At 52.9% G+C, this 14,502-nt stretch overlaps 1 protein-coding gene across 1 annotated transcript; it reads right to left on the bottom strand.

Annotated features, from left to right (window-relative positions):
* Nucleotides 1–9,172: 9,172 nt before the first annotated feature.
* Nucleotides 9,173–11,050, bottom strand: LOC141161313 (tubulin alpha-1A chain-like). Its single transcript, XM_073646126.1, has 2 exons — nt 10,970–11,050; nt 9,173–10,175 (listed from the first exon to the last, which is right to left on the bottom strand). Exons 1-2 carry the CDS (start codon nt 11,048–11,050, stop codon nt 9,186–9,188), a joined length of 1,071 nt encoding a protein of 356 aa, XP_073502227.1. The 3' UTR covers nt 9,173–9,185.
* Between the last annotated feature and the right edge of the window lie 3,452 nt (nt 11,051–14,502).

Genomic DNA, 14,502 nt, shown 5'->3' with positions numbered 1-14,502 from the left:
GGCAACCAGACCCCTGGGGTGTCACATTCCCCCCTAGTGAAATTTAGTACTCCGGGACTAAACATTTTTTTGAAAAACATAACAAGATATAACAATAACAATACAATAAAGAAACACATAAAGGTGGTCACGGCATGTCCGTAACCGGGTGCAGTCTTTGAAGAAAGCAAGGTGTCCATTTCACCAAAACAGGGAGACGTAACCAGGTAGGGGTCTGTCCTGCCCCGAGTCCTTAACAGTCTTTAGTCCGTCCTGGGTTACGCTCCAACTATGTACAAAGGATTCCCGGTAAATCCACCAAAGACTCCTATAAACAACTAGAAACACATAATTATACACAAGCAACAAGAAAAACAGGTAACCACAAATAAAACAATTTATACATTTCAAATCCTCCAACGTGCGGGTAACTGGCCTCTAGTGGCCCTAGTGGACCTACGGAGCTGACTGTCTAGCCCTGAACTACAGGGTGTAGGAGCTGTCAAGGGTAAACTGGGCAGCTGTCTACCGGCTCTTTGGCTCACTAGGGGTACGGCAGGCTCACTATAAGCAGAGGGTTGATCCTCCTGTTCTGCTTGTGTGGAGTCTTCTGCCTCCTGGACCGGCTGCTCTTCCAGCTCTACCTGTCGCTCCGTAGGTGCTTGGGATGCTGGTTGGAGGAAGGTGAGTACGGGTACCACAACTGCGCCATTGACTTGAGTCCAAGACCGAGGGAAGTCTCCGAGCACAGTACTAACCATGTCTTCCCTTTCCTCTACGGGTCGAGGGTCTTCTTGTTCCTCTTCAGGGTTCCGTAGCTGTTCGGGACACTTCTTCAGGTGATCCCGGGATACAATGGTTGTGGTTTCCCCTCCGTCTTTACTGATGGTACAGACCTTTGGGTTGTCGTGGCTTGAGGGCAGTACGGTGTACGGGTCCTTCTCCCACTGGTCGTCCAACTTGTGGAGCCGTCTTTTTCTCTTCAAGACCTGCTCTCCGGGTACCAGGGGAACAGCGGGAGCATACTGGTTGTAAGTTTTCTCTTGTCTTTCCCTAGCCTGACAGAGACTTCGCTCCATGCTCTCCTGTACTCTCCAGTACTGCTGCTGCCTCTCTGTGTCCCAGTCTGCTTCTGGTGAAGTGTCCTCGGGTGTCAGGACTTCCATTTCCAGGTCAACAGGTAACTTACCAGGTCTCGCCCTCATTAGGTAAGCCGGGGTACAGTTGGTGGAACCTACCGGGATGTGGTTGTATAGGTCCACCAGATCGGGCAGCTTCTCAGGCCACAGACCGCGTTCTTCCAGGGGCAACGTTTTCAGAAGATCCATTACCACCTGGTTCATTTTCTCACAAAGTCCATTAGTTTGCGGATGATAGGGTGTCGTCCTTATCTTCCGGCAGCCATACAGAGTGCAGAATTCTTGGAAGACCTCCGCTTCAAAGGCAGGTCCCTGGTCTGTCAACACTTGGTCCGGGTACCCGTGTGGACGGCAGAAATGCTGCTGGAAGGCTCTAGCTGCTGTTCGAGCTGTTAAGTCCTTGACGGGGACGACAACCAAGAACCGGGAGTAGTGATCCACGATGGTTAGTGCGTAGACGTAGCCACTTCTGCTTGGGGTCAGTTTTACATGATCCAAGGCGACCAGTTCCAACGGCTGCCGGGTGACAATGGACTGCAGGGGAGTCTTCTGGCTGGCACGGTCCTTCCTTCTTAGGTTGCACGGGCCACAGTCTCTGCACCACCTCTCGATGGTTCCCCTCATGCCTACCCAGTGGAACCGCTCGCGCAGCAGGAACTCCAGCTTCTTCCATCCGAAGTGTCCAGCCCCGTCGTGGTATGCCTCCATCACCATGGCTGCGTCTCTTCGTGGCACCACTACTTGCCAGATTAGTTCATGCGTCCGGGAGTTAACCATTCTGCGGCACAACTTCCCCTTGTAAAGGAACAGTCTACTCTTTTCTGCCCACAGTTGCTTGGCTTCCTCCGGAGCGTCTGGGTCAAGGCGAGCCTCTGGCCGAGTCAGCATCTCCTTCACCAGCCGGACGGCAGGGTCACTGTCCTGCGTTTCCGCCCAGTTGTAGTGAGGTAAGGGGTTAAGCGTAGCGCCTTGCTTACTCCTTACCCGATGGGAATACTGGATAGTCCCATGACGGTGAAACGCGGGGAGTTCGACTTCTTCCAGTCCCTCTGGATCTTCTCCTACGTCCGGTAGGTTTGGCATCCTGGACAGGGCGTCCGCGTTGGTATTGGAGCGTCCTGCCCGGTATTTGATGGTGAACTCGTAGTTGGACAGGCGGGCCATCCATCTCTGCTCTAGGGCACCGAGTCTTGCCGTGTCCAGGTGTGTCAATGGGTTGTTATCCGTGTACACGACGAACCGGGAAGAAGCGAGGTAGTGCTTAAAGCGTTCGGTGACTGCCCACACCACTGCCAGGAACTCTAGCTTAAATGAGCTGTAATTCTCAGGGTTTCTTTCGGTGGGTCGCAGTTTTCGGCTGGCGTAAGCGATTACTCGCTCTTTCCCCTGCTGGATCTGGGACAGCACGGCTCCTAGCCCGATGTTACTTGCGTCGGTGTAGAGGATAAAGGGCTGGCTGTAATCCGGGTACGCCAGGATTTCATCCCCCGTGAGGGCCATCTTCAGCTGGCGGAAGGACTCTTCTTCCAACTTCTCCCATCTGAAGGGCGGCTTCTGGTTCTTGGCCTTCCGGGACTGGCCTATCAGGAGGTCTTGCATAGGAGCTGCCTTTTTGGTGAAACCGGGGATGAACCTGCGGTAGTAGCCTACCAACCCGAGGAACTGCCGCACTTCCTTTACACTGGAGGGACTTGGCCATTCCTTAATTGCGGTGATCTTATCAGGGTCGGGAGCCACTCCGTCAGCGCTCACCACGTGTCCCAGGTACTGCACCTTTGGTTTCAGGAGGTGACACTTGGAGGGTTTCACCTTTAGGCCGTAGCTTGCCAGAGCTTCGAACACTTCCGCCAGGTGTTTCAGGTGGTCCTCATAAGTCTTAGAATATACGATGACATCGTCCAGGTACAACAGGACCGTCTCGAAGTTTCTGTGGCCCAGACAGCACTCCATTAATCGTTGGAAGGTTCCTGGTGCGTTGCAGAGTCCGAACGGCATACAGGTAAACTCGCTAAGTCCCATCGGGGTGGTGAATGCGGTCTTCTCCCGGTCCGCCTCTGCTACAGGAACCTGCCAGTACCCACTAGTGAGATCCAAGGTAGAGAAGAAGTTAGCAGATCTTAAAGCAGCCAAAGACTCCTCTATCCTTGGTAAGGGGTACGCATCCTTGTGTGTGATACGGTTGATTTTCCGGTAATCTACACACATCCTCATGGTGTTGTCTTTCTTTTTGACTAAGACTAGTGGAGCTGCCCAGGGGCTACAGCTATCCCTGATCACCCCAGCCTCCTTCATGTCTCTAAGCATCCCCTTGGCGTGTTGGTAGTGTGCAGGGGGTACGGGTCGATACCTCTCTTTTATGGGAGGATGGTCTCCCGTGGGGATGTGGTGTTCTACCCCCTTGACTCGCCCGAAGTCTAACGGGTGTTTACTAAACACTCTCTCGTACTCTTGAACCACCCGATAGACTCCCTGTTTCTGGTGTGAGGGAGTGGAGTCAGTACCCAAATGTAGTTGCTGACACCAGTCCTCCATTGTTTTCTTAGAGCCGTTACCTTCCTCTGGGTGAGATGGAGGCAAGGGTTCCACAGATTGTATAGCATTTTGGTTAATGGTATATAATTTGGCTAGCGTGGCATACCGGGGCAGGTACACTTCCCTCTTCCCGATATTGATTATGCGAACGGGCACCCTCCCATGGCGTACATTAACCACCCCCCGTGCTGTCAAGATGGTGGGCCTACTGTCTGAGTAAACTGGTTCTACCATTGCCTGGTAATCTCTACCTCTCAGACCAATAGCTGCCCGGCACCAAATCATCATTTCACTTTTTGGGGGCATGGCAATAGGGAAAGGGTCACACATTCTCACGCTACCAATCTCACCGCCGGAGAGTTCCACCTGTTGCCGTCGCATCAGTGCCCGGATCTCTTTTTGGAGCACTCGCTGCTCGCCGGAGCTGGCGTTCTTGGCAACCTGCTGTAAAAGGAAAATCACCTCTGCAAGACAATTTTCAATTACATTAGTTCCTAGAGTTATCTTTGGGTGACTCTCGTGTTTGTCAAAGTCTACAATGATCAGTCCCTGTGCTGCCAGTTCAACTCTACCAATTTTAATGGTCACCTCTTTAAATCCGATCTGTGGCACGGGCTGAACATTGCTGGCGATGATACTCAAGTCGTCGTCAGGGTAGCGGGTAATATCCGAGTCATTCCAGTACTGCTTGAAGAGCACGTACGGGATGGTGGTGACCTGTGACCCGGTGTCCAGTAGGGCACTCATAGGAATGCCATCCAGTACCACTGGTAAGACTGGACGTCCTCCCACATATTTGTCGCGCCAGTTCGATGGGCCTGATGATCTTTTTCCTAGGGGTTGGCCCTCTACCCTAGGTTGTGCCAGTTTAAAGGACAGTACCTTGCCATATGTCCGGGTTGATTACAGCGGCGGCAGATGGGTCGTCCGTCCTCGTTGTATCGGTCGCTGGGTCTTCCTCTGGCCGGTGGGGTCCTCCTTGGTCGACGCCACGGGATGTCCTCCGGTCCGGATGCCAGCTGGATCTTCCCTGGAGTAGAAACCTGTAAAGACTGCACAGTTCGGGTTAGCGCAGCAACGCTTTTAGCTAGCTCTTGGACCTGATGGTGCAGGTCTGGAGCCGGGTCATTGCTCAAAGCCTGTGACGCGCCCCTGGGCCTGAGTCGCGCAGCGTTGCGCACGCGGGAGCCTACCCGGAGCCGGATCAGATGGGGGTAGTAGTCTCGTGGCGGTGACCCGGTCCGTGCCCAGGGAGTCAGACTAAGTGGCAGTCTATTAGCAGTAGATGGTGGATGACTACGCCACCCGTTGAATGCAGCTATGGAGCTGCCGCTGCAGGGCAGACCGCTGAGGCCGGTGGAAGGATGGTGCAGCGTGGATGGTATAACCCCCAACGGGAGGGGTATGGCCTCAGGGCAGCCGACGTGGATGATGGGGGTAGCAGGAACCACTCAGAGACGATGCGGTGTAGTTCAGGGTCTTTACTGGTGACAAAGATAGACCCTCCCGGAGTACTTGCTAGCAATCGGGGCCTGGTCAGTCCTTGAGCAGATGGGATCTCCCCTGGCCAGGCGGAGTTGTAGGCCTTCCCAACTAACTGTACTCTTCTGGCTAATTTGCTAGAGGCGGGTAAAAGTAGCCCACGTCCCTGAGTGTACCGTGTGGTGCTCACCCGTATGGCCGGTGACTCGGGGCCTTCTAATGGCTTCCGCTCCACGATGGCGGTGCTGGTCCCACGCGTGTGACCGTGCCTTCGGGTTTCTGGGCCAGATGACCTGCAATCCCCTGCCGGTCGGTTTCTGCTGCTGGGTAGAGATTAGTCCCCACAGCCTCGGACTCCGGGTCCGGTGATAACTTCTCAGTCAGGGCGAGCTCTGCAGCTGCCAGCCCCTGACTCCTTGTAACACTGCTCCCACAGAGCTCCTGTTGTTTCTTCCTATGCTGCTTCTCTTCTCTACGTCTTCTCTACTCACTAACCCTGCTTCAGCCCTAGGTTTATATAGGGGAAGTTCTTCCCCTCCCAGGACTGGGCAGGAGGTGTGGCATGCATAGGATTCCTGACCAAGAGACCTCCCACCTGCTCTCAGACGTAATATCTCTATCACTGTGGCAACCAGACCCCTGGGGTGTCACACCTGCGCATCAGCTCCCACAGGCCCTGCCGACAAGGGCGCCGCCTCCTGGTGGTAAGTGGTAGTGGGGCGTCTGTGGGTCACAACGCCACCTGGTGCCGGTTCTCTGAGCACCCGGATGGCTCTGTCCTTGAACTGTGCAAATCCCAGATGAGGGTCCTGTAAGGCCATTGCCCGCAACTGGGTTCGGTGGGCATTGCAATATAAACCCTCTATAAATTGTTCAGTTAACAGCCTGTCCTCGTCTCCCACGCCGTCAGGGTCGGTCTGCTTAATGGCTCTCAGGGCCTCTTGTAGGTTCAGGGCATAGTCCCTTATACTCTCATGTGCCCGCTGTTTGCACCCGTAGAATCTAAGCTTGATCTCGGCTGAGGTGCGGGTATCAAAGGTGTCCCTCAGCCGGGTTAGTATCCCTGCGACAGTCCTCCCCCCAGGTGGCCAGGACTTTACCTCCCTTTGGGCTGCCCCGGTTAATTGGGCCACCAGGATGCTTACTTTTTGCTCTTCTGTGAGGGGGTACACCTGGAAGAGGCTATCCAGTTTTTCTCTAAAGTCCTGCAGGGTATGTGACTCCCCTGAGTACTGGGGTAGCCAGGCTGCCCCCGGGATATAGGGCATGGTGAAAGGCATGACCGCAACAGCGGTGGCGCTGGCGGGGGTTGGAGCAGTGAAGCTCTCCTCCGTATCCGACATCCTTCTCCCCCCTAGTGGACCGTGGCCTACCTTGCGATGATCCTCTTCCGTAGGCCGCGGCTCCGCAGTGGATCTTCAGGGTTGAGGACCTTCCGTCGCGCTCCTGTGACGTCGGCGTCTGCTGGGCTCCTTCCAGGACCTTACGCAACGTCCGGACGTGAGGCGGGGCTTCAGTTCTCGCGCGTTTTCGGAGTCCACGCCCCTCTTCTTCCCGCGCGGCGTCCTCAAGATGGCGTCCAATGGCGGGAAAACTCCACGGATGGCGGGAAGAAGGCCGGAGATGGCGCCGGATGGCGGGAAAACTCCAACGATGGCGGGAAGAAAGCGGAAGAAAGCGGAAGATGGCGCCGGATGGCGGGAATGTTCACCACGGGTAAGTTTTCACAGTCTTTTTCAGGCACGCAGTACCCGGTGGTTGCGGGCACGAAATCCTGCCGACTACGCCAAAAGTTGACGCACCCCTGGGCCTGTGTCGCGCAGCGTTGCGCACGCGGGAGCTTACCCGGAGCCGGATCTCTTGAGGGTAGTAGTATCGTGGCGGTGACCCGGTCCGTGCCCAGGGGGTCAGACTAAGTGGCGCTGTTTTAGCGGTGATGTTGGACGACTACGCCACCCGTTGAGTGCAGCCAGGGAGCTGCTGCTGCAGGGCAGACCGCTGAGGCCGGTGGTAGGATTGTGCAGCGTGATAGTGTAACCCCCAACGGGAGGGGTATGGCCTCAGGGCAGCCGACGTGGATGATGGGGGTAGCAGGAACCACTCGGAGACGGTACTGTGTAGTTCAGGGTCTTTACTGGTGACAAAGACAGACCCTCCCGGAGTACTGGCTAGCGATTGGGGCCTGGTCAGTCCTTGAGCAGATGGGATCTCCCCTGGCCAGGCGGAGTTGTAGGCCTCCCAAACTAACGATACTCTTCTGGCTACCTTGCTAGAGGCGGGTATAAGTAGCCCACGTCCCTGAGTGTACCGTGTGGTGCTCACCCGTATGGCCGGTGACTCGGGGCCTTCTAGTAGCTTCCGCTCCACGACGGCGGTGCTGGTCCCACGCGTGTGACCGTGCCTTCGGGTTTCTTGGCCAGAGGACCTGGAATCCCCTGCCTGACGGATTCTGCTGCTGGGTAGGAGTTAGTCCCCACAGCCTCGGACTCCGGGTCCGGTAAGAAATCTTCTCAGTCAGGGCGAGCTCTGCAGCTGCCAGCCCCTGACTCCTTGTAACACTGCTCCCACAGAGCTCCTGATGTCCTGTTCCTATATTTGCTTCTTTTCTCTGTCTCTACTTCTTCTCTACTCACTAACCCTGCCTCAGCCCTAGGTTTATATAGGGGAAGTTCTTCCCCTCCCAGGACTGGGCAGGAGGGGTGGCATGCATAGGATCCCTGACCAAGAGACCTCCCACCTGCTCTCAGACGTAATATCTCTATCACTGTGGCAACCAGACCCCTGGGGTGTCACATATGTACACAGTGACTGCATCAGCAGAATAGTGAGTGCAGCTCTGGAGTATAATACAGGATGTAACTCAGAATCAGTAATGTAATGTATGTACACAGTGACTGTACCAGCAGAATAGTGAGTGCAGCTCTGGAGTATAATACAGGATGTAACTCAGGATCAGTAATGTAATGTATGTACACAGTGACTGCACCAGCAGAATAGTGAGTGCAGCTCTGGAGTATAATACAGGATGTAACTCAGAATCAGTAATGTAATGTATGTACACAGTGACTGTACCAGCAGAATAGTGAGTGCAGCTCTGGAGTATAATACAGGATGTAACTCAGGATCAGTAATGTAATGTATGTACACAGTGACTGCACCAGCAGAATAGTGAGTGCAGCTCTGGAGTATAATACAGGATGTAACTCAGGATCAGTAATGTAATGTATGTACACAGTGACTGTACCAGCAGAATAGTGAGTGCGTCTCTGGAGTATAATACAGGATGTAACTGAGGATCAGTAATGTATGTACACAGTGACTGTACCAGCAGAATAGTGAGGGCAGCTCTGGAGTATAATACAGGATGTAACTCAGGATCAGTAATGTAATGTATGTACACAGTGACTGCACCAGCACAATAGTGAGTGCAGCTCTGGAGTATAATACAGGATGTAACTCAGGATCAGTAATGTAATGTATGTACACAGTGACTGTACCAGCAGAATAGTGAGTGCAGCTCTGGAGTATAATACAGGATGTAACTCAGGATCAGTAATGTAATGTATGTACACAGTGACTGCACCAGCACAATAGTGAGTGCAGCTCTGGAGTATAATACAGGATGTAACTTTTTTGCTTTGTAAAAACTAGGGCTATGGAGTCTGTCGGTGTCTATTTTGGTAGAGTGGGTAAGAAATGGACCGACTCTGACACATTGTTTACAGTAGTACAGTGCAGGATATGCAGTAAATTTTTTCATAAGAATTTGGGAAAGTTGTGAAATGTCCTATAAATGTCTGTTCTGTTCCTGATTTAAGTTTCTCGGCTTTCAGTTGAAATGAATCTGTGCTGCACTTTATGTTCATGCTCAGTAGTGACCGGGGCTGTGGAGTCGGGAGTCAGGGAAATTGAGGACTCTGATTCGGAGGTTTGGCTTACTGACTCCACAACCCTGGTAAAAACAATGAAGAAAAACAGAAATTGCAATGAAAATATTTATTTGAAAGATGCCTGAAAAAGGACCATTTTATCTCATACACGTAATGCAGCCATTTAATACTCCTCTCCCTCTCCCTCTTCTCCTTCTCCCTCTCCTTCCACGCTGTCAGTGCCGACTTCTTCGTAATCCTTCTCCAGGGCGGCCATGTCCTCCCGAGCCTCAGAGAACTCCCCTTCCTCCATGCCCTCACCCACATACCAGTGGACGAAGGCACGCTTGGCATACATCAAGTCAAACTTGTGGTCCAGGTGAGCCCAGGCTTCGGCAATGGCGGTGGTGTTACTCAGCATGCACACAGCGTGCTGCACCTTGGCCAGGTCTCCACCGGGAACCACAGTTGGTGGTTGGTAATTGATACCAACTTTGAACCCTGTTGGGCACCAGTCCACAAACTGGATGGTGCGCTTGGTCTTGATGGTGGCAATGGCAGCATTGACATCCTTAGGGACCACATCACCACGGTATAGAAGGCAGCAGGCCATGTATTTGCCGTGTCTGGGGTCACATTTCACCATCTGGTTTGCCGGCTCAAAGCAAGCGTTGGTGATCTCTGACACAGAGAGCTGCTCATGGTAAGCTTTCTCTGCAGAGATGACGGGGGCATAGGTGGCCAGCGGGAAGTGGATACGGGGGTAGGGCACCAGGTTGGTCTGGAACTCTGTCAAGTCCACATTCAGAGCACCATCAAACCTGAGAGAGGCTGTGATGGAGGACACGATCTGACCGATCAGACGGTTCAGGTTGGTGTAGGTTGGGCGCTCAATGTCCAGGTTCCTGCGGCAGATGTCATAGATGGCCTCATTGTCCACCATGAAGGCACAGTCTGAGTGCTCCAGTGTGGTGTGGGTGGTGAGGATGGAGTTGTATGGCTCAACCACAGCGGTGGAAACCTGAGGTGCTGGATAGATGGAGAACTCCAGCTTGGACTTCTTGCCATAGTCAACGGAGAGACGTTCCATCAAGAGTGAGGTGAAGCCTGATCCAGTCCCACCACCGAAACTGTGGAAGATGAGGAAGCCCTGGAGACCTGTGCACTGATCCGCCTGGAGGAATAAAGAAGACATTAATGTATGAAAAAATGAATAGTTAGTTATGAAAGGATTCTAGAGTGTCATAAAGGAAACACCTAGACATAACTGTGCTGTTCCTCCAGCCACCACTAGGGGGAGCTTAAAACTGCATTCTGATCACAATAATCATAACACAGTATGTACCAAGCTCCTGAGCTCCCCCTTGTGGATGCCACAGGAAGACAGAAATGTTTTATTTAACTCTATATATGCAGAGTATTTGTGCTCTGTGTTCAGAAAAACTGAACTCTGACTGGTGAACAGTGGAAGGTCGTGGCACGTTCAATATTATGGCATGCAACGCATCCTCCACAGGGATAACATCCCCACATAGGACCCCGAGTCCGAGAAAAAGGTAGAGTAGGTTGACCTTTCTGGCCATAGTGGCTCCGCACCAGTACATCTCTCAAGTTGTTACTGCGTCGTGCCGCAATACTCGGCTGTAAAGGTAAGTATTGCTTGAGAGTCTTGTCGGCCAACAAAATGGGTCAGTATTTACTGATGCATTGCTTCATTCATTTCCAGTGCGAATGGTATTGTGTAATCATTCTAAATTTATTATCTGTGGAGTATGATTTGGGAGCATACACTAAATCTCGCCGCCTAGAATTCTTGGCCCTGTTGTAGGCACATTTAGTGGAACGGTTAATGTACCCTTGCTCCCGAAATCGTTCCTTTAGGTCCGCTGCCCTCCTATCGAAGTCCAAATCAGAGGAACATATGCGGCGAGCTCTAAGGAACCAGCCGGTGGGTACTGCATTGATTACATGTGGAGTATGTGACAATGAGGCGTGAAGCTCCGCATTCACAGATGTTTTTTTGCTGAAAAGATCAGCTTGTAACGTCATAATCGTCACGCCTCACCGTCACATCCAAAAAAATCAATGCTGGTGTCACTAAAACTTTATGTGAGATGCAAATTCATATTGATGTCATTCAGCTGCTGGCAGAAGGTTTCCAATTCAATAGAATTTCCCTGCCAGATCAAAAACACATCGTCAATGTACTGCACCCAAAAGGGGACGTGGTCCATTGACGAGTATCGCTCCAACAGACAGAGGTCCCTCTCCCACAGCCCCAGGACAAACTAGCGTAGGATGACACAAATCACTCTCCTCTAATCGTCAGCCAGTTGTTCTCTAATGACATGGAACAGGTATGGCTGCATTGAAAAGCATCACTGCCCGATGTCATCTACAGCGTATACGTCTGTGCTGCCTTTAGGTCTTGGTATGTGGAGGGTGTAACATACCTGGCGGCGTCCTTGCATAGTGGTCCATCTCCCACTGTGCAGGAGCGCGCACTTGATCTCCTGTCCAGAATGTCTCTCTGGCTTCCCTCCATGCTGTCTGTTTGTGTCTGTCTCTGCTGCTTAAGGGCGGCGCCCGATCACTTCCTGCTTTTTGTACCTGCTGTGGGTCACACCCCTTGTGCGTCCTCAGCCTATTGCTGTCTGACACTTGGTATATAGCTCAGCAGCTCCCTTCTATCCCGGCCTGTGCATAGTGTTTTCCTTCAGTGTGTACTTGCACTCTGAAGGTGCCAGGTCCCGTCTTTGTTTCCTTTTCTGCCTTTCCTGGAGGCTGTATTTCCAGGCCTGTCTGAACTTAGTCCTGTATGTCTCCTGCTTTGCGGTATTAGTTCCCGTGTCTGAACTAAGTCCTGTATGTCTCCTGCTTTTTGTATCAGTTCCCGTGTCTGAACTGAGTCCTGTATGTCTCCTGCTTTTTGTATCAGTTCCCGTGTCTGAACTGAGTCCTGTATGTCTCCTGCTTTTGTATCAGTTCCCGTGTCTGAACTGAGTCCTGTATGTCTCCTGCTTTGCGGTATCAGCTCCCGTGTCTGAACTGTGTCCTGTATGTCTCCTGCTTTGCGGTATTAGTTCCCGTGTCTGAACTAAGTCCTGTATGTCTCCTTCTTTGCGGTATTAGTTCCCGTGTCTGAACTAAGTCCTGTATGTCTCCTGCTTTGCGGTATTAGTTCCCGTGTCTGAACTGAGTCCTTTCTGTGTTCTCTTGTCTGTCCTGTCTGAACACGCTCCTAGCCTGTTCCTCCTGCCTTCTAGGGGTCGATTTCCTAGACCCGCTCCTGTGTCTGGTCTGTCCTGTCTGAACACGCTCCTTGCCTGTTCGTTCCTGCCTTCTAGGGGCCGATTTCCTAGACCCGCTCCTGTGTCTGGTCTGTCCTGTCTGAACACGCTCCTTGCCTGTTCGTTCCGCCTTCTAGTGGCCGATTTCCTAGACCCGCTCCTGCGTCTGGTCTGTCCTGTCTGAACACGCTCCTTGCCTGTTCGTTCCGCCTCTCTGGGGGCCGTATTCCCAGACCGGCTCCTGTATCCCTCTGCAGTGTCGGTCTCCTCCGTACACTCAGTTCCAGTCTGAACACTCTCCTGTCCTTTACCTGTTTTGCCTCTATGTCCGTTCCCTTCCTTTTTCTGCAGAGTCTGAACTCGTACCTAACTCCTGCTTGTTGTCTCTGCAAGTACTGTGTGAGTATCTGGCTCTGTCTTTCCCTTCCTGTCTGTTCCGTGTGAACAGAGCCCTGTCCTCCCTGCTCAGCCTTGTCTGCACTCTAGCAGTGCTTGCCTGTAACCCTCTGCCTGTATTGTTCTTGAGTCCCGGTGTGTACTGGGTCCTATCCCGCCTGTGTTCCTACCTGCTAGTGCCTCCCTGTCTGCACTCTAGCTGTGCTTGCCTTTACCCCCCTGCCTGCATACCCGCCTGCCTGCATACCAGTCGTGCCTGCCTTTACCCACCAGTCTGTGTGCCAGCCTACCAGCCTGTTCCTGTATTCCCCTGTGTGGGTCAACAGCCGTGTCCGGGGTCTGTCCTGGAGTAGCACCTGGTCCCTCTGCTCGGTTCCTCCTTGGTGCACTGGCGTCGTATGCCGTCGTGCGACCCTGGTCGGATCGGGTGAATACTTAGTCACGCCCCTCCAGGCATTCACTCTCCGGCACGGTCCAGTGGAATCACTACCAATCCCACGCACACGCCGCTTAGCCCGGGCGTGTGCATAACAGCATGCTCAGGCCATGGTTCCCGTTGAGCCCCACGGCCTTCGCCCTCTGAGAAGTTTTCCAGCGAATATATGCATTAAAATAAATAAATAAATTTTTTTTCTCTTAGCTGAGTTCCAGGCGAAATTACGCACCGTCCAGATGGATCTATCAGCTCTCGTTCCTGCGGATCCGCCACGTTACTATGGGGATCCAAGACAGTGTCGTGCATTTGTGGAGCAATGCATGCTACACTTTAAGGCCTACCCTCTCTATTTTCCTTCCGATTGGGCTAAAGTGGCCTTTATTATGTCTTACCTGGCGGGTGATGCCTTGGAATGGATCAACCCCCTATATGAAACACAGGATCCGATCCTCCGGGACCTAATGGCCTTCCTGGTGGCCTTTCTAATGGTCTTCGATGATCCTAACCCGGAGGCTCCTGTTGAAGCTTCACCTCCCAATATCCCGGAGCAGCCCCGATGGGTAATGTGTGTGGGTAGCGCAATAGTCCTCCAGCCCAATGAGACTACTGCCCACCCAGAATCCTCACAGGGTGACTACGCTTTCCGGAATACTTCTCTCAACCTCAAGAGGCAGTCCAGACGTGCTAGACTTAGAGGCAAGCCGTCACGCCAGGGTCTGTCCTCCCTGAGACCTCCTGACCCCAACCTTGAAGTCCCTACTGAAGCTTCACCTCCCTGTATCCCGGAGAAACCCCAATGGGTAATGTGCGTGGGTAGTGCACCAGTTCTCCTGCCCGAAGAGACTTCTGCCCATCCAGACTCCACACAGGAGAACTTCCTGCACCCGGCATCAGATGCTTCTCTCTCTTTAACCGGTGTGCATGTCCAAGGATGCTCCAAAGCTGTGGTTACCTCTGAGTCTGTGCACCTCTACTACCTGGCGGAGGATCCCCTGTTGCCTCCTGAATCCTCCGGGATACCACTCGATGACAAATGGAGAGAGACTTCTCTACACCCGGTACTCAATACTTTGTCCGCTTCGTCCTGTGAGCCTGACAATGGGTACCCCAAAGTGGTAGTTACCTCCGAGTCTCTACACCCCTCCGACCAGGCGGAGGATCTCCAGTTGTCTCCTGAACCCTTCGGGGTGCTACCTGGTAGCGAAAGGACAGAGACTCTCCTATACTCTGTACCTGATACCTCGCTCGCTTCGTCCAGTGAGTCCAACTTAGTATACTCCGAAGCAGAGGTTACTCCTGAGTCTCTACACCCCTCCGACCAGGCGGAGGACCTCCAGTTGTGTTCAGAATCCTTCGGGGTGCCACCTGGTGGTGAATGG

The sequence above is a fragment of the Phyllobates terribilis genome, unplaced genomic scaffold (assembly GCF_046119375.1).
Source record: "Phyllobates terribilis strain yellow unplaced genomic scaffold, ASM4611937v1 Scaffold_9__5_contigs__length_417890890, whole genome shotgun sequence".
Lineage (NCBI taxonomy): Eukaryota > Metazoa > Chordata > Amphibia > Anura > Dendrobatidae > Phyllobates > Phyllobates terribilis.
This window is presented reverse-complemented; position numbering and strand designations above follow the sequence as displayed.

Excerpts from the sequence above, each read along its gene's own strand:
- LOC141161313 (XM_073646126.1), bottom strand. The coding sequence starts at position 11,050 with ATGACGTTACAAGCTGATCTTTTCAGCAAAAAAACATCTGTGAATGCG. Across the intron at positions 10,176-10,969 it reads CATTGTCACATACTCCACAT|GCGGATCAGTGCACAGGTCT; the intron begins GTAATCAATGCA and ends TTATTCCTCCAG.